Source organism: Anas platyrhynchos, chromosome 7 (genome assembly GCF_047663525.1).
Source record: "Anas platyrhynchos isolate ZD024472 breed Pekin duck chromosome 7, IASCAAS_PekinDuck_T2T, whole genome shotgun sequence".
NCBI classification, from domain to species: Eukaryota; Metazoa; Chordata; class Aves; order Anseriformes; family Anatidae; genus Anas; species Anas platyrhynchos.
Window position 1 is genome coordinate 31,611,300 of NC_092593.1, and position 25,042 is coordinate 31,636,341.

General features: G+C 48.2%; 1 protein-coding gene and 1 long non-coding RNA gene across 8 annotated transcripts in view; one reads left to right on the forward strand and one right to left on the reverse strand.

The window, feature by feature from the left end:
• Nucleotides 1–572: 572 nt before the first annotated feature.
• Nucleotides 573–10,024, forward strand: LOC119717475 (uncharacterized). The gene is made up of 4 exons (XR_011810782.1): nt 573–2,012; nt 2,816–2,929; nt 3,494–7,249; nt 9,391–10,024. It is a non-coding gene; the product is annotated as an uncharacterized lncRNA (long non-coding RNA).
• VWC2L (von Willebrand factor C domain containing 2 like) overlaps nt 7,086–25,042 on the reverse strand; it is a 36,200-nt gene continuing 18,243 nt past the window's right edge. For 2 of the 7 annotated variants that reach the window (XM_021273890.4, XM_021273889.4), the window contains 2 exons: nt 23,927–24,056; nt 18,520–22,573 (listed from right to left, as the gene is read on the reverse strand). In XM_021273890.4, coding sequence (XP_021129565.3) covers nt 22,344–22,573; nt 23,927–24,056 — 360 coding nt within the window. In that variant the 3' untranslated portion in view covers nt 18,520–22,343. Of the gene's footprint in view, nt 7,235–15,445; nt 18,487–18,519; nt 22,574–23,790; nt 23,846–23,926; nt 24,057–25,042 lie in introns of those variants that run through there. The other 5 variants (XR_011810777.1, XM_013101648.5, XM_021273891.4 and 2 more) reach the window with 5 other exon arrangements.

A 25,042-nucleotide genomic window follows, 5' to 3' on the forward strand; every position in this document is an offset into this window, starting at 1 on the left:
AAGCTTTATGACTTCGGAGCTTACTGTATTAATTTTATGCATGAGCGCTTTATTTTTGCCATACGCGATATATCACCGGCTTACTAGAGCAAAATATCATTAGACCTGGGAAGGGATTTGGTCACTTACACTTTGTCACCGAGGATCATTGCGCGTAGATTATGTAGGGCCGTACGGTGCCATTTCTCATGTGTTTATTAAGCGATTATAAATATCGAGCAGCGCGCCTTCAGGGGACACTTGGGATCTGTTATTGTAGCCACATTTCATGTAGAAAGATGGCACACACACCGTGATTTGTGCCTCAGGAGGCACCGTCGGAGGGTTTGTCTCAGGAGAAGACATCCCTTTGTGGTGGGAGCAGAAGGGACCCAGCTGCCATCGTTGTGTCTCCTCTCCCATCCTTTTTTTTTTTTTTTTTCCTAGAGAAAAAAAGAAATAATAAAGAAAAGTTATAATGCATCCTGCATGAGTGTCACTGAAGGCTGGGCCTCTTCTGGAGACCAATTCCTCTTTAGGTATTTACTTAAAATTGTATTTAAAATGTTTCCAGCTGGGTATGTAAAGCACAGCCTGAAAGCGTGGCTCTTCTCCATCTCTGTATTTCTACTTATAACCAAACAACACAAGCCCACCTTTGATTAAGTGATCCACAGAAGAAAAAAAAAATGCAATCTGCCTCTCAAATGTTAATTAATACTTCCGTGATTCATTAATGAAAAGGACCGAGACAAGAAGAAGTAGGCAAGCAGGAAAGAGCCTGCATAAATTCATGAGCAGCCTTGATGGAAGTCTGCACTGAGCCTGAGCAGTGTTTGCAGGAAAATGGGGTAAGAAAGGTCTGCAGCAGGCCCCTGGAGGAGGAGGAGGCATTGCCCTGTGTTACATGATGGCGTGCTTTTATTAGTTTGATGATGTGCGGCGAGACTATTTCTCTTGGAAATGGGTCTTTGGTTAACATTTCATTTTCCTTCCCAAAGTCAGCTCTCGCTGGCAGCGATATGAAGCACAGCTCCCTGCAATTGGCTGGCCCCAAACTTTATTAATACCACTTGTTGCTGCCGTAAATGATCTGTTTCAGGACAAGTAATAAAGCTCTTCTTTTGCAGGTAAGCACGCCCTTGCCTGTTATTGCATGGAGTTTCCACAGCAGGGGGAGAATGAAAAATCTGTTAATAAAAAATAAGAAGAATAAAGCTCATAATACGTTGCACCCACTGTTATATCACTTTTATGCCGGCTGCTTCTCTTTAGGAACTGGAGGCCAGGCACTAATTTAACTAAATTGGACCTTTTCTGATGTGATCTATCCTACTGATATCATGTTTCCAGTCATTTTCACATGGATCCAAATGACAGCGCCTGGAAAGCCACCAGCCTCACTTCTGCAGACCCACAGAGGGCACAAGTTTCCAGGGTGGTGCAGGTCCCATCCATTAGCATTAACATACATTCCTCTTCGAGTGGATATGAGAAAATTGAATTGTGGGGCCTGCTGCTCTTACCCAGGGGAATAATTTGAAGTGTGATGAGTGGAGCTTCTGATACCAGGGCTGGGGAAGGGCAGGAGACGCCTGGTGTCCCCTGTGCTGGCTGCAGCCCTATAGCATGAAGCCAGGTTTTCTTCTGCAGGAGCAGACTCTGGCCCAAATCTGTGCTTATTTGAAGGGAATGTGACTCAGCTGTTTTCATGCTTCTTTCTTGCCGTGTTTTCTAACCTCCTCAATGTCTCTCTCTCTTGAATTGTGACAGAAAGGCTGTGACACCTCGAGGTCTCCCTAGGACAAGGCTTGAGAATGGTCACCCGCCGGCTGCCCCAGCACAGGGATGTGACACAACGCTTGCTACGTATCGCAGTGGTTTACAAGAGGTGGGACTGCAAATGATGCCTCGGTCCCCAGACTCCAGCTGGGTGGAGACCGACCTTGGATCTTGGTTCTTGGATCTTTGCACCCAAGAGGAGCAGGCAGGAAAACCCCATCGTCTCGTGGCCCTTGTGATATCTCCACCTGGTAGGAATTACAACATCCCCAATTTCCCTGCGCTGTCCCCTTGCTGGGAGGAAATCCTTCACCCTCGGGGAAATTTTAACAGAGCAGGGCTCATGAAGGGTGGCCCCAAAGTGCCTTCTGCTCCTTGCCCTGGGCCGCCTTCTATTAGATATTTCTCATGCTGCTGACAAAACAGTGGGATTTAGGAGGTTTTTAGTGAAACCACGAAGGCTAATACATCCTACGGGACTTCACACCATGGTAACAAACAGGCTTTATTTTCCAGGCGGGTCTCCATATGTTTTCTTTTAATGCTGGCGGGGCAGGGAGGGGTAATGCCTCTGTTTGTTTAGAGATGCAATTAACCCAAGCGCAGAGGGCTGCAGCAAGCCAAGAGAATAACCTTGAATCCAGAGAAAGTTAGGGGAAATTTAAAGCCATCTGCAGCTCCAATGGGTCCCTGCGCACCCCTTTTGCTCACAGTTTCTATTCATGCCGATAAAGTGCCAGAAGATATGCAATACAATGGAAAATTGCTTCTTTGGGTATCATAGCATCTTGACTTAGAAGTGCTTTAACCTTGGCCTCATGCTTCCTGCGGGGCCTGTTGTCTTTGCTGCAGAAGTGCCGACACCAGCCGGGAGCGTGCAGAATTTTTCATTCGAGTAAAATTAAAGCCCAAAACCTTTTACCATCCTCTCGATTCCAGGCATGTTCTACCTGCATTAAATTGAGCTTAATGGACTACAAAACGAGCGTTTCAGCACGTATGGGAGTGGGTTATTTGCAAGAGGACAGGTTCCTCACATCCCCTTTCCCCCCAGCTCTGCCATCCCCCAGGACCACGTGCGTCCATCCACGTGGGAGACGAAGACATCGCTACCACAGAACAGCTCCAGAGCAAAGCCACAAAAGAAGTCTTCCAAAAAGCCTTTGAGGTGGGTACCAGGGTGCTCCGTTTCTGCAGATGGCTCCAAGGCATGGGCTGCAGCCTCCAGCCTGGCTTCAGCATCATCGGCATGCAGCAAAACCCAACAACAACCCATCCACGCTGCTCCGCCATGCATTCAGGTCTCAGCCTGCAGCCACTGTGGCCAAAGGGTGTCCAAGGCAGAGCCAGCCTCTGCGTGGCCTGCAGGGTGGGTCAAGGTCATGGTCTGCCTAGAAAATCCTGTGTATTTAACCCTGCTTTGGGTTAACCCAAACCCATACACACCCCCACCCTGTCCCCAAATCACTTCTGGAAATGTAGGAGGTACATCTGCAACTATAAGTATATATATGGTGTCTTAAATATACGCGTGCAGACACTTCCTTTCAGTATGTTATTGCTCTGTTCCCAGTGTTTTAAAAGCTAACCTTCCCCACTACAAAGGTAGGTCCATTTTCAATAAATTTGTCATTTTCTATATTGAATTGCTGTTGCAAAAACATGTAATTTTGCTGTATAAAAGGCATTCATTCACTATACATTCACAGGGGCCTTCTTTTCCCTTCAACAGCCACCGAAGAGAAACACATCATTGCTCATGCTGTGCTGGAGGCTGTGGGTTTGCTCTTTGGCTTCATGTTTTGCAGCTCCGTGCTGATGCTGCCTGGCTCCAGGCTCCCTGCAGCGGGGACAGGGACGGTTGTGTCTGGTAGGACTCGACTCACGACGTGCCACGTAACGTATTAACGAGGACGGAGGCAAGCAATGCTCTCTGGATGGGCTTTGCCACTGTTTGGGGGACAATTTGGGGTTAAAAAGTGTGACTTTGGGGTAAATATCCCCGGGAGGAAGGATTGCCTTTCTAGAGCCGTGCATGTTTCTCTTCTTCTCCCCATCTCCCACCATGCCTGAGCCAGTTGTGCAGTTTTGCTGCAGCCGGGGTTTTGCCCAGGGGAAGTATTTGTGTGCTTCCCTCCGCAGTCACTTTTCCATCTGCAGAAGTCTCTGTTCCTCACATTGAAAGTGTTGCCTGTACGACCCTGCTCTTCTCTTACTCTATTTCAAGAGCATTCCTTGCCTTCCTCTATTTACATGCCCCAGGCTGTACCATTTCTTACTCTGTGCCCTTCATCCCTCATCTTTCCAGCCCAACTCTTCACCTTCCCTGGCTCTCTTCCTTATCAAGTGCCTGTCCATCTCTCCATCCTTCACCACTTCCCTCCCTTTTGGTCACATTCTTATCTCCTCTGTCTCCCATTTAATCTCTGATCTAACTTGGGCCAGTCCAGCTCGTACAGAGCAGTGGCATCATTTGGCCGTCCGTCCGTCCGTCCATCCATCCATCCATCCATCCCTTTATCCCATAATCTCAGTCTGCAGCCCCCGTAGTCCCAGCTGGCCTTACAAACGAGCACACACTATGGGGTCCTGGCGGTGTGCCCCCTGCTACCAGGCCACCCTGTGCCACGCGCCCCGTCGAACCTGTGCAGCTCTGAGCACAGCCCTGCTGCAATCCAAACCCATCCCTGAGCATCACCCAGGGGAAGGGGAAGGCCGGGGGGAGGTTGTGCTCCTCCATCAAATAACATATGTATCAGACACCTTTCCCTTGAGACGGCAGCCTCTGGAAGCCCAAGACGAACCTTTCAACAAGATTAAAGAGATGGTATTAATTGCTATCGATCATGGGTCAACAAATTAAATTGCATCTGCAACTGCATCTCTGAAAGGTCTAAATGAGAAGAGTAGTTAATGGGTCTGGCTGGCCCAGAGCTGTGATTAATTAAAGGGAGAAATGAACTAAAACACACACACAAAAAAAAATGGAAAGAAAGGAGATTGAGATGAGGTTGAAACGCTTTGTAAATAAACACGCTCAGAAAAAAAAAATGTATCTGGGGAGCGCTGGATGGGATTTCAATTCCGGATTCACTCTGTCAGACCTGGGGCTGGCTGCCACGATTTTGGGCTGTTCTGCTCTGAGTACCCCAGGTGCAGCTGAAGGGGGGTCAAAACGGGACCTGGTGCCTAACCCTGCTTGATTTGGGGGAACCAGAGCCCTTCCAACATCTGAGCCAGGACCTCTTAGTGCCCCCACGTCCATGCTCCTGGGAGCGATGCTCCAGCTCATGGTGCATGGTCCCTGGGGCTCCCTTTGGTTTTATTTATTATTATTATTATTTGGATTAAAAAATTTTGGGGGGAATAACATGCTCGTGATCCACCTCGCCACGGGCAGAGCAGAACCAAAAGGGTTTTCCCGTGGGGAGCTGGGGCAAGGGAGCAAGGGCGCTGCCGCTGCTTCTTGGAAATAATTAACTAGCACAGCATGGGATGTAGATGGCGTTTAATTAATAATGAAGAAAATAATAATATGTGGCACGTATAGCGCTGCACTTGTTCCAAGCACTGTACAAACATTAACTACAGTAATTAAGCTGTAATTAATTAGAGTAACCGCTAATCACTGTAAATAATGATGCATCTGGAGGTAACGAAAGGAGTCTGTGGGCTGAAAGCAAAGTTCTGGGTTTGGGAAGTGGCATCGAGGATAAAGTGGCACCTGGGGGGGGACCAAGCGCGTGGAGGGGCCAGAGCTAGTGGGAAGCTGCGGTCAGCAGAGTCACAGACACCACAGGTAGAGAATTTTTTTTTTTTTTTTGCTGGTTCACACACTTTATATTTAACAAAATAATTTTTTAATAATATATTCTTTTACACGTCAAATATTGTTTCTAGAACCCCACCCCCCCCCCGCTTTTTTTTTACAGAATAGTTTTGTTTTTTGTTGTTTTTGTTTTCTTTTTCTCACTAGTTTCAGGCACACTATTGTTTGAAAATGCTGAAGCTGGGCAGTCACTGACAGGCAGCAGCTTACAACTCAACGTGACGATGGCTTCACTCGCGGTGTGCTGCGGGGAGCAAATCCTCGGCCGCAGCACGGCCAGCACCGCCCTGATGCCTGTCCTGTGCCAGCCGAGGGCCTGCCCCCTGCCGAAACACAAAATGGGGACGAAATAAAAGGATAAAGGCAGCGGTGCAGCGCCGCTGAGCGTGCTGGCTGGTGTCGCTGGAGGATGCCGTGGGCAGGATTTGCTGGGCCGACATCTGCCCAAAGTGATGGTGATGGGCAAAAAGCAGCAACCGGGGCGTGGGTGGAGGAGGGACCCTGGTGGCTTTTCCCTTGCCGTACCGGCATGAAGGGGAACTGGTGCACGGGGGTTTGGTCCCTGCTGCCAGCGTGTCCCGGTCCTCCCGTGCCTGTGGCTTTGGCTGCTCCCAGGAACACGGGTGGCTGTGCCCTGGCCCCTGAGGGGAGCCCCAGGCTCTCTCCACCACCCCAATGGGACATCACATCCAGAGGTGAGCCAAACCCCATCCCAAGCCCTCAAAACTCCCTTCCTGGGTAAGCTTGGCCCTGAAAAATCACAGGGAGAATAACTGGCCCGAGAGAAAGAGCTGGGGAGAAACCTCTCAGACCCAGGGAGGCGGCTGCTTTCCCAATGTCCTGGCGAGGATGTTGGTGCCCAGGTAGGTGTCCCCATGCAGTGGGGAAGGTGTAGCACGGGTACAGCTCACCTCGGGGCGTCCAACCTCATAGCCACGCACCCACCTCCATCCTCCCACAGGGCACGTTCCCCTTGTGTTTCTCAGCCCCATTCTCCCCTTTTGGTCTTTGTCTCCCCCGTCCTCCCCCCCAGCATAGACACAACAGGAATTACCCAGCGCTTCGCTCATAGCTGTATTGCCCCGACTGTCCCAGCTTAGGAAGAGGCTTTAAAAAAAAAAAGATAATAAATAAATCACAACAGCAAAAGAAATTCAGTAACCGTGAAAAACCACGGTCCACATCGTAGAAAGTGAGAGCAGTGGCTGAACCGGTGCCTCGGCGGCGTCGCCAGTCAGAGAGCTTGCACAGAGTTGGTTTGTTGTTGTTGTGTTTGTTTGTTTTTCCTTTTTCCTCCCCAAATTTCACTGCCGAATCCCTCCCGAGCGCTGACGATTACCAAAGCGGAGCGGCTGCCCGGGTGCTGGAGGATACACGGGGCGTAAAGCAGGGGATCGGGGGGGACCCCTCTCCCGCGAGGAACCCCTCGGAGCCCCGGAGGCTTTGCTGGTGACCCTGCTGCGGCCGGCGGGGTGGGAGCGCGGGGGCTGTGCAGCTACAGCGCCTGCTTGCCCTGGCACTCGCGCTTGGAGCACTGCGCCGGCTTCCACCAGTCCCCGTTGTGGCAGTGGCAGATGTTGCAGTCGTCCACCTTCACCTCGATGCCGGCCGGGATGATGGTGGTTCCTGCAAAGCAGTTGGGACCTGCGGAAACACGTGGTAGGAATGAATACACTTTGTTTTTTTGGGGGTTTAATTTAATTAAGTCGGGTATGAGCTGGCATTTCATCCTGCCCGGGGGGCTGTGGCTGCCCCATCCCTTAGGACTCCGGGGAGAAGCAGGATTTTGCTCCAGCCAAGGAAATTCAGCAGCAGGTGTTGAACAGGTCCCTGGCCATGGGACATGGGGATGTTTTAAGGCTGCTTTTGGCCGGGGATTGCACCAGACAACCCCCAAAGGTCCCTCCAACCTCCGTTTCGGAGCCAGGAGTTACCAGCCAAGGGCATTCAGAGAAACTGAAAGGCCAAACTCAGTGCATACACACATACATAAAATCTCCGTGCATCTTTTTTTGGCAACCTTTTGCATCATTTTTTTTGGCTGAGAAAGTCTTCCAGCGAGGTCTGCAAGGCTGAAGGGGCCCACGAGCACACGGCTGCCTACAAGCAGTGGGACAAGACCTGAGCTCTCTGCACGGCATCTCGGGGTTGCTTTTTTTACAGCAGATTTACAGCACCGCCAGCCAACGACTCCCAGGGGAATACATGAGGGGAGGCTGAGGTCCCCCGTTTTGGGGACAAATCAATGGGGAAGGGAAAAATGCAGCAATTTGGGGTAAATCAGGGGAACCAGAAGTGGGGAGAAGCTGCAGGGGATGAACAAAGCAGCACCGAGCATCCCTGGGCTCTCCCCATCAGGCCACCTGAGGGACCAGCTGTGCTCAGAGGCTGGAGAGAAGGGGAGAATTGCAGAAAGCGGGGTTTACCCCTCTCTGAACCTCTCCCACCTCGGATCTACAAGTGGGCCCTGTTTTTCCAAACCTGCTGGCAGCAAGCATCAAACCACATGCTGAGGTACGAGGAAGATGCACTCAGCGAGGGAAACCTGCTCTGCTGAAATGTAGTGGAAAATAAGCCCCAGACGTGTGGCATTTTCTTTTTCACTTTGTCTGCCCCTCAGATCGACCTCCCAGCATGTCCAAGGCTCCATGCCCCAAACCTGCTGCCTGTGCCGAGCATCTCCCACCTTGTCCTGATATGTGTAAAAGCTCCCGTGGCCCTGACTGCTACGGGAGCAGCGCAGCAATCCCCCTTTTCTCAGGGAGATGGAGGAGGGAACTTTGCTGCTCCCACGGACAACGTAAAGGGGAGATTTGCTTTGCTTAATATAATTAATACTCATGCGAGAGCACGGCGCTCCGGGCTGTTTGCTAGAGCAACTGGTGAGATTTTTATGGTGATACAGCACACGGGTTCTGGCGTTGCTTTCATGGCAGCACGAAGAGAAAAACTATTTACATCTTGGCTTTTAGGCACTGATTTTGCAACCCCTGGACGTCAGACTGGACAGCCAGGGGGTGGCACACGTTGTCTGCTGGGGTCTCCTGCTCCTCCAGGAGCCTCCGCAGCCCTTTGGAGGGATGAGGGCTGAATGAGGGCCCCGGGGGAATTCAGCACATTCAGCTGGTGGCCATAGCATTCCCGTAGCATTCAGGAATGGATACAGCTTGCAGGCATCCCCACGGATGCTCATTCAGATGAATGAGCCTTGATTAATTTGCTTTTGGAGCTTGACCATGAGTGCAATAAGGCGTAGGAATGAACTGCTGGCAATTTGTGTCGAGCCCGAGCAACGTGGCCGGGTGCCCTGTGCGGGGGGAGGCAGGCGGCGCGCAGCCTGCACCGAGCGCACCCCCAATCTGTGGTGTCTCCAGTGTGCTCCCATCATTGCTTGGCCAAAATCACCACGTACAAAGTGACGACTGGGCAGGACGTGGGCCAGGAGCAATAAGAAGAGCCAGAGCCCCTTGAAAGTCCCAAATGCAGAGCCCCTCTGAAGCCGACCTTCAGTTTCTTTTCCCCCTTTCCTGCACTTCGCTTCTCGCAAGACCTGCTGCCAGCCTTTCTCTTGCACTGCCTATTTAGGAGAGATTTTCCCTGCCATCATTCACCTTGCTAGGTGCCTGCAGATGCCTAAAAGTTATTTAATCTCTGCATTAAAACTATATATATATATTTCTGCAATATCCTCTTCTAATCTAAACCCGAGTCGCTCGCTCTAATAAAGCACTACATCAGGAAAAGGAGTGCACTAAAAAGGTGAAACTGAGCTGAAAAGTTAAATTCTGTGTCTCTTCCAGGCTGTCCCCATGAAGGGCTGCTCACAGCACGGGCACGAGGACCCAAATCTCAACCAGAACACGCTCGGCCGACCCCCAGCATCTCCTGGTGGCATCTGAGGAGTGCAGGGCAGGGACTTGAGGCCCCTGAATGATGCCCGGGTCCCAGTGACGCAGATGGATTTAATCCTCGCTGCTTCGCACCATGCTTAGACTGTTACCTGCAGCTCGTTACCAGTCTTAATCGTTGTCGAGCCCCCAAACAAATCACAGAATCACAGAATGGGTTGACAAGGCCCTTTCAGGCCCGGCAGGGAGTTGCCCCACAGGCCTATCCCTGACAGCCCTCAACCTCTCCACCTCCTCCTTGAGCCCTGCCACACCACAAGCAACACCTCAGCCAGTGCAACCACCACCTCTTAACTGAGGTTTCAGCAGTCACCTGGCCAAACGAGAAGGATTATCTCTTTAAAATCCCTTTACAGACAGCATAAAGCTTTGGGGGAATATGAGAGCTTTTTAAAAATATAGGTAGATTTTAATGGCGGGCAATGAAAGCCACTCCTAGGTCATGCTAACCTTTCAGGGAAGTAATAGGCTTTTAAAAACTTGTCTAAATGGGTATTTCCCCAAATGAACTCCAGCTGCTCTGAAGGTACATTAATTCTTTTAATAGATCCAACACGGCAAATCTTTTTTTTTTTTTTTTTTTTTTTTTTGGTGGGAGGAGGGTATGGTATAAAAAGGGATTAATTTAAAATAAATCTATGAATAAAACTACCATGCAGGACCTGCCTCGTTAGCCCTGCCCACGCAATGGTGTTGGGGCACCCGCTCACCTGCTGGGGCAGGGATCAGGGGCTCCTGCAGGCAGCAGCAGCCCCGTGAGCATGGAGATGTGGTGGGGAGCCCTCATCTACTGAAGGAGGTGGCCCAACAGCCATCGAGTCCCCAGTGTCTGGGGCTGTGCTCTCTGCCGGGGTGTCTCCATTCAAAGGCCAAGGTTAACAGCAAAAGTAGAGCAGCCGGGACGTTTTCTCTGGCCCTTTGAGGTTTTTAGCCAACTTCCTTACCTCTTGGTTGTGCTCCGTATGAAAATTTAATCATTTTTACGGCCCATTTAAACATTTTTATGTCTTTTTTTTTTTTTCCTGCAGAAAAAAAACCCGCGTTTGATGTAAGAATTAAAACAGTATTTCACCCCTAACTGCAATCACAGATGATGTACGGAAGCGAGCTGGCTGCACGTCAAATCAATGTAAAGCCAGAACTGAATATAACTTGGTCACTACAGCTGTGCGAGATGTTTTATGCTTTTTTTTTTCTTTTTCTTTTCTGTATCAGTCATAAAACGAGGCGAAAACTGTGACTGTGCTGATTTTGTATAAAACAAGCTTTCCAATACGTGACAGAGGAGGAAAAAGGAAATGGGATTAGTACATACGTATCTGTGTGCTGCATTTAATGTGCAGTCTGGTGAAAAATAAGAGAAAATAAAGACGGATGCTCACTGGGCAGCACCTTTACAAGAAACGTGCCCTGATCTCCTCTGCTGGGACCCGCACGGATGTCTCCAGCAGCTGCAGGAGCAGCTTTGATCCACGTTTCCGTCCCCTCATCTCCCTCTTCCGAGGGCCCATTACGCTACCTGAATTTAATGGTATCCATGGCACTTGCACAAAGCTTTCTAATGGGGCCGTGCAAAGAGTCAGGTTGCTAATAAAATCAAATGAGCAGCGCTGGTTTTGCATGTGAATGGTTGCATTTAACAAAGCCATCAAATGGAAAGGGATCGCACTTGCCGTCGCTAATAATGCCGGGTGCCACTACAAATGCATTACCACGAGCTGTGTGGGCTCCGACACGCAGGAGGATGCCGGGTGACATTACTCTGATGTGACAGGGCGGGAGAGCTGTTTTGCACGGCGAGGTAGCAACTAGGAATGAGGAAAGGCTGGGGGAAGTTTATGGCGGGTACATGCGATTCTCCAACACCCCCCCAAATTTTCAGAACGCTTCATTGCCCCTCACGCTGCCGGTCTGTTTTCATTAGGTGTCACTGGGTACAGCTGTTTTGTACTCTCTGGCCTTGGTGGCACCACAGTTGAGCAGCTCACAACCTTTTTCCACTGCTCCTAGAGCTACACGGAGAAGACCTGGGGTGGTGCTGCCCAGGTAGGGTGGGGAGGGCACACCTGTGGAGGGGGTGGAGCACCAAAACCCAGCAGATTCACCCCACCAGCAGGGTTTTTCTGGGGGATTTCGGCCAGCCATCACCTTATGCTGGCATTACAGGGCACGTTATGGGCAGGGGAGAGCTGCCAATGCTGGGAACCAGGACCCCAGAAGAAAATCGCACAGTCATCACTTAAAAGTCGCTCCTGCCCTGCTCCTTCTCACCTTCCTTTTTGCCTCTAGAAATTTATTTAAAAGCCAGAAGTGGGATTTAGACGTTAGAGCAGCTACTGACCTGATACGAGTTAATGATTTTACAAAATGCCTAAAAAATGTCTTACTTTAAAAGATTGATGTTTCCTATTGTATTTTTTCAATGCCAATTAATTACTTAATTCATTAGCAATGTAACACAAGAATAGTCTTTGAAAATCCAGTGCTTTGTGTAGATGCCTTTAATTATGGATAATTAAATACTGTGGAAGGACCTGATTATACCTCTGAGCATTTTCTAATCTGGAAAATGAAACACGGTCTTGTACCCTTCAATGCTTGTAGCGAACGCTGAGCTCGACAGCCACACGCAGGAATATTAGGGGAAAAAAAATAAAAATGAAGCCCAAAATTTAGGTCAGAGGAAGGTTTTCTCAACTAAAGGAGATGTGGCTGGGGAAGATCGAGGAATTACGGCACACGTGTCAGCACGGGGCTTTCCACCACCCATGCCTTGCTGGGAAATTATTTCCTTACTATACTCCTCACCTACACCTTTACTCCTTATTTTACATTTTTATTTACTCCTTATTTACACCACGGCCAATTCCTGCCCCCGCAGCTGAAAAGCAACAGATTTCCTTCTCCCTTAATTAAAAGCCACCGATGATGATGATGGCGAGGGAGCATAAAGGTTTGAGGTGAGGTGAAGTTTGGCCCCTACAAAATCCAGCCTGCCAGGCTTGCCACCGCTTTGACCTTACCATCTGGGAACGTTTGGGCCACTCGGATGTTACGTGGGGAATTTTGCTCTTTTTCTTTTTCCCCACCAGGCTGGTAGAAAGCTGATGATACCAGTCTGAAGTTCAACCAGCACCTGCAGAGCTGTTTTGCTGCAAACTGCCCTTTGTGCAAGCGCTTTGTGCAGCGGAGAAAAGCCAGATCCTCACCGGGTACACGGTGGTATGAGTGACGTTGCTGACTGCTGGGCTCACGTGCATAAATGCCGTGGTCATAGCACACGAAGGAACACCGTAACCTCTCCTGGAAAGCATTACAGGGAGGCTAAACCTCATTTACACTCGCTGAAAGGGGGGCTTTAGAGTAGCCAGCTCTCAGCCTGTGCTCCTTCAGCACCACCTTGATGTTTGGCATGGAAAAGCTCTCCAACACTGATCTAGCTTGACGCTGGACCTGTCTTGTCACTGGGGACACGTCCCTGCTCCTCCTGGGTGTGTGTTGGGGTCCTGCTCCTTCTGCTCCAGCACCCGAGGGTTCAGCACTGCGAGGAGGACACACGTGTGAACGTCCCCACAAGGAGCACTGCTCGCTGGTCTGCTGCAGGGCCAGCCACCCCACCTCCCCCTGGCACCCAAGGGGCACCTCCTTTGGCTGCCACATCCCCGTGGGGACTCGCAGTTCATCCCCAGGGGACATCACAGCAACCCTGACCGGGACAGCATGAGCCTGGAGCAGTGCGTTCACTCTCTCAGGAGTAGCCATGAAAAAATGTGGTTTTGGTGCAAAAATATAGAGAATTAGTTATTATTACTGCAGACAGATTCCCATTTTAAATTGGTTTCCCAAGTCCTTAGTAATTACTGCGCGACGGTTTCCGTAATACATTTCTTTTTCTGTTTGACACAGCTTGAAGAGTGACCAAAATTATCTCCTCGTAGCACGGGGAGGGCGCGGGAGCCTTGCGCAAGCCTACCGCAGCGCGTCCAGCAGAAGCGGGATAAATGCACCCATTAATTGGCATTAATTGCAGCCCAATGAGCAGGGTGGTGATTGCAGTGCCGCCGGCACGGGGCTGGTGCTCGGGAGCTGCGGGCTGAGGCCGGGAGATACCGCACACAGCCGTTGCAGGTGAGTGATCCGCACGCACGAGGAGCCCCTTGGACGTCAGCAGTGGCCGCGGTGAGTCAGGGATCGCAGCAAGGCTCTTCTGGGCAGCACACCCCGTGGCTCCTCGGCCCGAATGAAGTCGGAGCCTTGCAGACGAAAGCTCCAGCGCTGCACAGTGGCTGTGTGATGTTCCTTAGAGGCTGACCGAGGAGCTGCTGGGGATTTACCTGCTGCCGGGGGCAGTGTGAAGGCAGGGTGGTGTGTTGGTTCCCAAGGCAGAAACCACAAACCAGAGGGATGTGCCGATGAGACGCAGGAGAATTGCTGCAGTATCGCACAAGGACCCTTGTATCTGCCTCTCCTGACATTTCCCAGGTGCTGTAATTAGGCAAGGGAGAGCAATTAAAAGTGCAGGTTGCCCCTTGTGAGTAGCAGAGCCTGCAGGCCTGATCCTGCGAGGTGCAGAGGGCTTCTTGGGAAGCGCCGGGTGCCTTCAGCTCTCTCCAGCCAGGCATGGGCGGTGGCAGCCCCTCCATGGGCCCAGCACCCAGGAGTGCCTCAGCACCATCCTGGACCTCACGACTTACCCTGGCGAGGACGAGAATCCAGTGGGAAGGATGCTCCATGTTGCAGCCAGAGATTTGAGATGTCTGCTAGTCCTTTCCCACTTGTTTCCCCAAAAAATAAATTCAGAGCAGGTTCTCTAAAATGATCTGTCGGGCAAAAGGCCACTGCATCTTCCTCTTCATTTGAAATGTTCTTAATTAAAAAATAAAGTCTATATGCAAGATTGTGCCTCCCTCCCAGACTAGAGCCAGTGCATTTTGAAAACACTGAAATGGGCATCGGATCATTCCAAGCTTTTTTTTTTTTTTCTCCAAGGTAGGAACAGCCAGTTTGCAGTAACTGGCCTTTTTCCAAGGAACACGGCTGTGAGTCAGCAGTTTCTGACCAGCACATCCCCAGCCTCTTCAAATGCTCTCAACCAGCAACAGTGAAAAAAAGTCTGAGCTTTGAGGAGTCTTGGACAAGTCTGTGTGCGCCCTCACGCAGACCACTTCTCATGATCTAGCCCTGCGCAGGACACTGGTGCTTTTATTTGTGGTACCTCACCTCCTGCTCCCTTTACTCTCAGAACTGTGAGCTTCTCTACCAGCACAAGACTGCTGCCACAACATGTCCTTAATTGGGACGAAAACACGGCTTATTTTATGTGTAAAGGAGATGCATCACTTCACATCAGTTGTGGGACTGGAACGTATCTAGATTTTTTTTTCCAAGCTACTTGTTGAATTCCTTGTGGCAATTCCAGTTGCAGAAATGGTTAACAGTGGTGGAAATGGGTACCAATACGCACATCCTAAAGTTTATCTGAAAAGAATAAACCTGGTGAGACCCATGCACAAGGAATACATTGTTCACGTAGCATAGGATACATGTGACGGGGCTGTAGGGGCTCTGAGATATCTAAGGGAAGGCTTGGTTGCCTTTCCACCTTCCTAGGAGATAAAATCTAACTTTTATTCACCGTCTTGTGCGCAAAAATAAGGCTAAATCGTGTATTCGATGGGATGACACATCTGGAATTTGTGCTGGTTGGTACACTGCTCACTCACAGGGCAGGTTTCACTGGAATCCTCTGCCTCTAGGGCACTGGCAGTGCTTGGTGCTTTCCAGGCTGTTCTTTCCGTGGCTCAGACGTGCCAGCAGCTACATGGTGCTGATGATCAGGGTGCCACACTGAACTTCCCAGCCCTTGCTTTGCTGTATCAGCAGGGCCAGAGATGCCAAGGAGCCAAGCCAGACTAACAAAACCAGCCACAGCAAAGAAAGCAACGTCCCCTCCTCTTTTCCACTGGGCGTTTATTTGCAGATGACCAAGCCTAAGCTCTTCAATCTTAGGTACTAATTCAGATCAACATTGCAAATGGGTTTTCCAAACAGAAACTGAAAACAAACAAACAAACAAAAAACACAAGAAATTACCTCCCCCAGCCAGCCAAGCTCTCCAGGAGATGTACTCTGCCTGAAAATCAGTGGTAGAGATGAAAAAAAATGCACCATAAAAATATTTTCTAATCTCTCCAGACAAACTGGCTGGCGAGATTGCAAGTGTAACAGGCTAGGATGATGTGCAAATATGCAGTAATATCCAGAATGAGACCGCTGTGCTGATTTCCTTCGCAAAGGTGTGCAGGGGTAGGAGAGACAGAAGGCTGGGACTGAGATGCGGGACCCTACCGAAGAAGCGGAGGGGATGGAGAAAGCTAAAAAAAAAAGTGGGGGGAAGGAGAGGAAGCAGGAGAAGAAAACTTCTACGTGCCTTTTTTTAATTCTAAGTTTTCTCAGACTTGCTTAGCTCTAATCTTTAATTCATATTTTCATTACAGTCTCTTTGCTCTGTAAAGTCTGCATTTCATGTAAAAGGAGCAGCTCAAACATCAATTATTTGACATAAGTCAACCCCTTGTTAAAGTCCTCTACTCTACATATATGTTGGCTCCAATAAAAGAAGCATTAAACATTCATTAAATTAGAAATACATGAAGACAGTGTCTGCCACTCTTTCCATACAGATATGCTTAATAATCCCAGCCTTCGAGAGGAGCAGAAGCAAACCCATCTCTAATCCTTTCAGAAAGCCTGACCATGCAAAACACCCCAGCCTCCTGCAATTTGCCTGTGAGTCACCCGGAGATATCAGCTCTTGCAGGTCAGATCCTCAGTGGGAGGAAATCCGAGCAAACCAACGCTGCTGGCATTACACCAAGTGACACAGACTCGGGAATTGGCTCCAGGTTTCTCTTGCAGCAAAGTGGTTTACAGCAATGTAATTGGATAAAAACGTCGCTTTTGGTCTTACACATTGCACGAAGAATCTGATTATGTTGGGGGACAGCAACAACCACCCCTGTTTGAATTTCAGTACTGCCTGGGCTGCTTATGTTCTGCAAAAGGAACCTGGTTTCCCAACAGGAATCTAGGAATTTTTTCACCAAAAAAAAAACAAGCCCACCCCCTCCTCTACAAAATGCTACCACGACAGCAGTGGCTCTGGAACCACTTCTGCCACAGACTTGTGCACACAGATTTCAGCAACATTTTCCCAACGGGAAACAATCCCCAGTAAGCAAATGCATCTTCATAAGTATCTCCGAGTTTTAAAGACCAACGCAGACCACACACAACATGTTTCCAACACCTCCATGAGCTGTGTCCTTTCAATGAGAGCTTCGGAGCAAGTCCCATCCAGCAAATGACTTCTCGTAATCCTCCCCAAACCTTCTCTTCAGGGTGATGGTAGACATTCATTTAAAGCTCTGCTGGGGCATGGAAACATGGTTAGGACCTTGGGTACAAATTGAGGGTGGTGGCTTTCAGCTCCTGCCTGGCAGAGTCTTCTCCTGCCTCTACTATGTGAACGATCCTTTTCTTGCTTCCTGGGCAAAGGGAAAGGCCACAAACACTTGGGAAGCACTTAGCTGGCCTGTGAGCTCACAGATGAATATTTGGGGTTGCAATGGGCCGTCGTCCCGCTGGCTCCCCACCGCAGCACTCCTTCCATCGGGCTTTTCCTGGCAGTGTCCCGGTCGCTCTCATGCTACACAGTCCCGCAGCTTAGTTAATCACATTTACTGCTGGTCAGTTCGTGTCTTTTTTACTCTCTAAAGGCCTTTCCACTCCCTCCCCTCTTACAGTTTCTCCTTCTTCTATGCTTTAGGAGGTGGTAAATTCAACCCAGCCCTGTTTGATGCTCCCCAGCACCGGGATGGCTCATTCTGGAGGATTTATTTGTATAGCTTTCCAAAGCTTCTCACCAATATCAGGTGACTTCCAACAGCTGGGTCCACAGGGAGCAGGTCATAGTCCTGATTCAGCAGCATATTGAAGCATCTGCATGAGATTTCCAAAAGCAGCAGAAGGGTTTACAGATTCCTATGCACCTAACTCTCATCAGAAAATTCGGCGTCTACCAGCCTTGAGCCAGTTGGCCCGAAGTAATGGAGGTGAAAAAGCTCTGCTGAAAATCGATTTCAGTGAAATAACATCTTTTTAAAGGAACAGTAGAGCAAGTACTGAAGTATTTTGTTGGGTCAGTGGTGGCTTGGCCCAAATATGCCGCCTTGTTTTCAGTCTTGATCTTTTACCAGCTTTTAAATCAATCCCTTTCTTCCTTGGTTGGTAATCAAATCACTCCTTTAATTGAGCTAACAGGGCACCGCAGTTTATGTTCCTGCTGGTAAACACAAAGAACATTAGCTGACAAACAATCAAAAAGGCATCCTTTGTAGTCTCAGGAATTTTCTTTTGTGTTCAGCCTTCCATAAGCATCGATTTTCATAGCTAGGCACGAAGCCTCGATGTAGCGGGCTCTGCCACTGCAATGTTAAGGCCGCTTCTACAAGTGCTGCAAAAAATAGGAGACTCCTGATTTGGGATGGTGTCCAAAAGGGAAGAAGACTCCTGCTCCGGGCTGGCATCTTTTCATCAGCACAAAAGGAGTCAGCTGTGGAACAACCACCAGCCCCCATGCCCTGGGTGAAGGCAGCGTGACGAGGAACAGGTCCTTCCCGTGGCCCCTCAGCGTGCCGTCCGAAAGGGCTGCTGGCTGTGGGGGCAACTGAGTACCCAAAAAGCTGGCTGGCTGCCATCAATTCTTCATCCACCAAGAGCAAAGGGTGACGTGGCTATGCTATGCTACTGGTTTCAGTCTCCCCGACCTACAAAGAGGGTTGTGGAGTCCAGCAAAGTCCATCATGGGAGATACGTCTTCTTCTTGGCCGGTCACACTCAACTTGCATTTGCACAATCAATCAGCATATTGCATAGACTTTGACTGAAGGGGTTTTAAATCTTAAAATCTGGCCATTTCAGGACTTCCTGAAATAAATTAGAAGAGGAATTTTATTTAGTTTTTTTCTTTTTTTCTAAAGGAATTTCCCCATGGTTCCAAACCACTGCTTTCCATAAAGTAAATGAATATGAAGTCTTCTCGTGTCGTCTTGCCACATTTTCTGTGTTGTTTTTACTCTGCAACAGTTGTATATAATCAAATGGCACCAAACATCCTCTCCCCAAAACCTTCATTTTTTTCCTCATACTTTTAATTTTTTTTTTCCTCATCTCATTGATTTTTTTTTTTTGGTCAATGATCATGTTAGAAGCAGATGCTTTCCAAAACAATGACCTGGAGAGTCAGTGATCCACATCTTGCAGATAAGGAACAAGCAATATTTATGCAGTAAAGCACAGGTAACTTAATATCCAGGCACTGGATTATATGGTATTAAAATCTTGGCACATTTCGAGATATCCAATAATTTGGAACAATACAGACCACATGGGAAAGTTCTTTCTGTCAATATTGGTTAACGACTTGCACTGTTAATCCATTACCCTAACCCATAATACAGTAAGCAATTTACATTTATATGGAGCCTTTTGTCTCCCAAAATCACAAAGGGCTTTGCAAAATTAACACTCCCACAGCACAATACCTGGGCCCTGACTGGGTTGTCTTGATGATTCAGAAGGAAGGGCCCTGGGCATTGACTGAACGGCAGGCAGCATCTCCGTTTATTTTGGTGAAGAAAAGGCTGCCCCTGGCTTTGTTGGGCTGGGAAACTCCTTGGGGGATGCTCTGGGCAAAGCACACCGTGGTACAGAAGGAACAGGCTGGGGCGCCGAATGCTGATTTCAAATTAACTTGAACTGAGAAATAATGAGCAGCGAGTTTATATTCTCAGCAAATTAAGAGAGAAGCTTAGGTAAAATGTGGCTTCATGTGCTTGGAAATAAATTATTATATCCATGGAAATAAATTATTATTTACTCGGTTTTGTGCTCACGCCCTCAAATATGAAGATGTTTGTATGGAATTATTAATATTTATAGCACATTATAATAAATCCCGTAACAGCTTTGCCTGAATACATGCTACTTTCCCAAGGTAAAGTCTACTGAAGGTCAAACGGATCTTCTACTTGTGCATGGAGGGCAGGACCAGACCCTTTACTTTGAAATCTGGATCAACTGTGGTAATTTAGAACTTTAATTAAAGACTCGGTGACAGATTATCTATGAGACGTCTTCCTGCTGCCCAGTATTTCATCACGAATGCCTCCAGAAGCCAGTGCTAAACTGAGTAAGCACACTTGCCAGCAAGTATTTCACCGCAGACATGTTAGCTTTTATCTGTCTTGTTGTGTAACAAATTCTTTTGTTGAGGGTTGGTGGCAACAAAAATTAAATTAAGAGCAAAACCAGACCCCCAAACAGAGATTTATAATGCTTCTTCTCTTCATCCCTCAAGAAAATGAAAGTGCCAAGGCAAAGTCTAATATTTTAGCAATTGCGTTAATGTATGTGTAAATGGGCGAAGGCGCCTTTGAAACGTGCTGAAAAGAATTTCACACTTCAGGGAGGGGAAAGAAGTTAACAATTCTATCGCGGCTTTTATTGGAATTTTAAAATTAATTTCCCTCACACAGGGAATAAAAATCCCCCGTGATGATGAAGTTTTGCTAACGTTGAGATTATTTTGGGATGCGATGCCGAGGGAACGCTTTGCAGAATCTGGAGAGGGTGGGACCCAGGGGATGGGTCCACCTGGGGATGATAACCACCTGGGCATGCCTACAGCCCTAGTTGCAGGAGGATGGGACCTCGGGGGGGATTTCTGCCCAGAAAGGCTTAGGTGGGAGCGGGGTGGATGGATGATCTTGCCCAACTTCTGGAGAGCCTGGGGGCAGGAGGGATGGCACAGCCCACGGCAGCCCCCAGCTTGACTTTAACAGTAATAGTCAAGTTTTGGGTCCCATGAAGGATAGAGTTAACAGGAGCTGACATGCTTTTGTCTGGAGAAGCCACAATGACTACAAATAACAACTCCGGGCCATTATTCTGCAGTCTGTCACTACCAGGAAACGTGAAATCCAGTGACCTTTCATCTCCACGACAGAAATGCTGTGCAGCACCTGGAGCCATTGCCCTTAAAATGCGCTCTGACAACCCAAGGACGACGGGCCACGAAGGAGAGAACATCCTCTCCTTCCCTCACCCCCAAATTTTGGCCTCCCTGTGAACTCGGCTTGCTCTGCGTGCAGTGCGGGTCCCGTGCCCAGCAGAGCCAGCACTGCACGAGCCACGTGCATTTAGCAAAGCACGAGGTAACAATTCCATTTCTTTTGACAACAAGGAATAAATCTCCAAAGCCGCTTGTTCAGACTGCTCTTAAACGATGGTAGAGGGAGGGAAATTGATATTGGCTTTTTATGAATCTTCAGGTCAGGTACGTTAGAATCAACAGATTTTTGCATTAACCTCACTGCTTCACAGCACTTTTGCCCTTGGCAAGACATAATTAAGAAAGGCATGAAAATCTATCTGAATGTATCGAGAGGAAATTATTCTCCAGTTAATGGCAGCAACAGCTAAGCAAGCAGGCAAACCACGCTGCTAGCAGAGCGCAGCAAATGATGCGGGGCTGCGTTTTAAACCAAAACAAGGATTTTCCTCACCACAATTTCAAGGAGCAGCTTTTGAAATGAGGATTTGTACTACATGTTGTCCTGGGGATTAACTTTTTTTTTTCCCCCAACAGCTGTAGCCCTTGAGCTCTTCTCTCTGCCGATCTAAAAGGATGACCACAGGGACTGAGACTAAGCTAAAATCTTTTCATCACACCGAGATGTGGCACTGTAATATCTTCACTGCTTTGGTAGAAAGAAAAAGCTACTGGATGGAAGGAGAAAAAAAAAAGAAAAAAAAAAACAAATTACAAAAAAGAGGGATTTCGGTCATTTAAGTGGGACTGTCAGCTTGTGTTATCCTCATGCATTTGTGAAACTGAACTTTAATTGACTGGCTGCAGTGGAGAGCTGAAAGATAAAATCGTGGTCTCAAGATGAGCAGACAGCTTAAAATGTTGTGATCCTCATTCATTAGGATGTGTCAGAGGGGTTGGGAGGGGAAGAGGCACAGCAATGACTGTTATTCTCTCACATGAAGTTACCAAAATGTTAGAGGGAAGCAAAGGCTGGCTCCACTCTCGAAGCTACATCCAAGAAGAATAAGAAAAAAAATGTGCTCATCTGGTTCCCTGTGACAACCAAGACTATCTTGGTGCCTACTTATTTCTACCACTTTGCAAATTATTTCATACTATTTGTGAAGGATAAAGTTAAAATTACAAGCATTAGCCAAATATCAGCCAGTCAGCACAGACTGCAGCAGGAGGAGCTGAAAGCCCTCTGGGGGGTCCTGGCATCTCATCCCCACGGCCAGGCTGGGACATAAAGAGGGGCTCCCCTACAGGAAACCCCCACGTAGATACCCTCAAGGGACAACCACGCCACCACGCCTCCTCTCCCCTTCATCTGCTGCCGACTCAGAGCAGCAAGAACTGGTCCCTAGAGACCCCCGAGGTGTGCAGGCTGTTCTTAAGAGGATGTTAAGACGTATTTCCTTGCCTAAACCAGGTTTCAGAGAACTTTATAGTTTTATCTCCAACAGATGAGTAGATAAATTTGGCAAACTCATGGACGAAGCCTTCGGGCATCTAGCTGAGGGTCTCCATCACTACACCTTGCCCCGAGCCCCTTCTTCAGGTATCTGATTTTCTTCTTTCCTCCTGTCTTCCTCACTCCCATCAGTAGGAGCTGCTCCTTTCCCTGTCCTCCAGGCTCTGTTTTTGGAAGAAGGATGCTGCCCATTCCTGGTCACCGGGATGCTGGGGGCTAGAGCCATCGGCCCCCAAAGTCCACCAGACATGGGGGAGTCTGGTTATTGGGGGAGATGGTCTTGGTGGTGGAGGGCTGGTGGGGAAATCCAGCAGCTCCTGGATCTCTGTGAAGCCACCTTTGAGTCTGCACTCCTGGGAAGCCCGAGCAATGTTCACAGCTTGGATTTGTGCAATGTGAACCGGGTGGGAAGGAACTGGCAAGGGACGGGGATTCAGCACAATGCCCTGTAAGCAATGGGAACACAAAGTCTAAAACAACACCAACAGTGTTTATTTAGGTGCAAATGAGACTGAGCTATGGTGACAGACACCAGGATGGCCAACCCAGCCTCTCCTGATCAGCAGGGTGCCTCATGACAGCCTTTTTTTGTGCTCTTGTTGAATGAGATGGGAAACATTGCACCCAACCACAGTGGGCCACATGCAGAAATGGTTAAAAAACCCTTTTCTCTGAAATTCACTTGCAACAAACTAATGAAATTCCCTACGGACATTTTTCTGCTTTCCAACAGACACACGAAATTCTAGATTATACCTTTTAAAATATTTTTGAGCATGGTTTAATATAGACCTCTGGATTTCAATACCATTGGCATAATTTCTCAGACTGCTCAGAATTGTTCCAATTCCTTTAGTAAAAATGTTTTGGATTTCCAATAGTTTCATTTTCCCCTGTCTTAAAGAGCAGAAAATGTGTTGAAAATGTTATTTCTCTGAAAACATTTTCATTTGTGACCCAAAAGCAACCATTACTCTTTCATCCAGCAGTGGTGATGCATGTAAGAGGAAATACACATGGACAGCAAAGTCTAAACGCGAGGAGATGAGTCGAAGCAGCCACTTCTAACGTTAAGAAAGCCATGAAGTGGTTTATTTGAAGCCAGCCCCCCTCTTAATCTGTCTTCATATCTACATTAGGAAAAAGGTGCTTTTCCAGCGATGTATGTGTGTAGGGGCTGCGATACGAGACCTGGGAGACCTTGGAAACAGATTTATTTTCCAAAGAGGTACCTTCAGTCATCCCAAAGCCTTTCCTAGAAGTCTTGCTGAATCCTACCCCAATCCATGAAATTGCAGCACAACAACGAGGGCCAATGCTACGTACAGAGATTCCAGCACACAACTTTTAATGTTACGGGCTTAGCAGTCCCAGCTGGAGTTTGGCCATTGATTTCAATGAGTTTTCCCCTGGCCTTTGGTAATTAATAATCAAAGGCTTCTTAATTTAGGGACAAAGACTCTGCTCTTTCCTTACATACTTGATTTCATTTGGGACTATGAGAAAAACACAAAGACATGAAATGACCATGACTGATATCAGGACTTAATCCTATAAAGCCTTACTTAAGTCAGCAATCCCAAAACTTTCAATGAGATGACACAGGCCAGGAAAGGGAGCCTACATTTTTGTAGCTGTCATCTCATAACCAAAGCCCGCATACCTGGAGGAGTAACAGCCCCAACCAACGCCAGTCTGTGCCAATGGAAGCGAATCTCCTGGCAATGCATCGGTAATGACATTTTAAGAAAATGTTTCCTTTATATCTCTTTGTTAAAGCCAATACAGTACTTTCTTACCATTTTTGCAGACCGGACAACACTGCTCTGGTTCATAGACTGGGTTGACACACTCGGGAACTGCGCAGTCTGCTACAACACAGTGAACTTCATTGCTGGGCTCGCAGCGACACCATTCGCATGGCGAGGGCTAGGAACAAATCTAAAATTAGCCCGTTTCCTCCCGCAGCTCACAAGTTTGCAACATTTCTAGCTTGCCATAAGATAAACACATCAGCGTTTAATACTTCTTGACTGCATTCATTCATCATGGGTAAAAACAAATTAACCTATAGGACAAAACATCAACATCGGAAATAGGCAACCAGAACATTAGAAAAACCAGCAAGCATGGTATTTGTTTTCTCAGAGAGGGTGTATCTTTTGCCAGGCTTTAGGTCTTGTCAGTAAGAAGCCTGAGCTGCAGGAACCAGGTCTAAAAGAGGTTTGATGGAGCGACCCACCTGCTCGCCTGACACCGAACGCCTCCTTAATATAACCATCGGATCTGGCCCCAGCCCCACTCCTGCCTGCTTTAACGAGGTTTGTGAGAAAGTGCCTCATGCTGTGAGTAATTAAGAGCCTGAATAACTCTGCTGAAATCAGGGAGTCTTGGATTAACACGCCTAGCTAAATGGTTTCGTTTCAGCTCCATCAATTCACAGAGGAATCTATCTACCTCCAAACATACAAATGGTACAGTTGTTGCTGCCTCACTCTAGAAGAAGATGTGAAAATCTATTGAAAAATAGACAGGTCAGTGTTTAGGGTTCCCCATATCCTTATGTGTTTGCAAGTGTGTTGAAAGAACGGCAACAGAGCTAAGAAAGGAGAACAAGAAGGGAATGTGAAAGGAAAATAACTTCCTTTCAGTACCTGTGGGCTCAATGCCTAGCTCCCAATTCCTCAGCTATGGTAGCTCCATCACTAACGCTTGGATGAGTAAATGTGGGTATTGGAACAAATGCTGCTTTCTGTTGCATCAGTGGGAACCTGCAGCAATGGGAGTTCCTTCGTGTTCAAAACAAACAAGCGAGATGCAAACAAAAGGCGGCATCATCCCCAGGTGTTTCAAACCTCAGTGATGTGTCACTCACTTCTCCAAGACAGACACAACCCCACGAGCCCAGGCTCTGG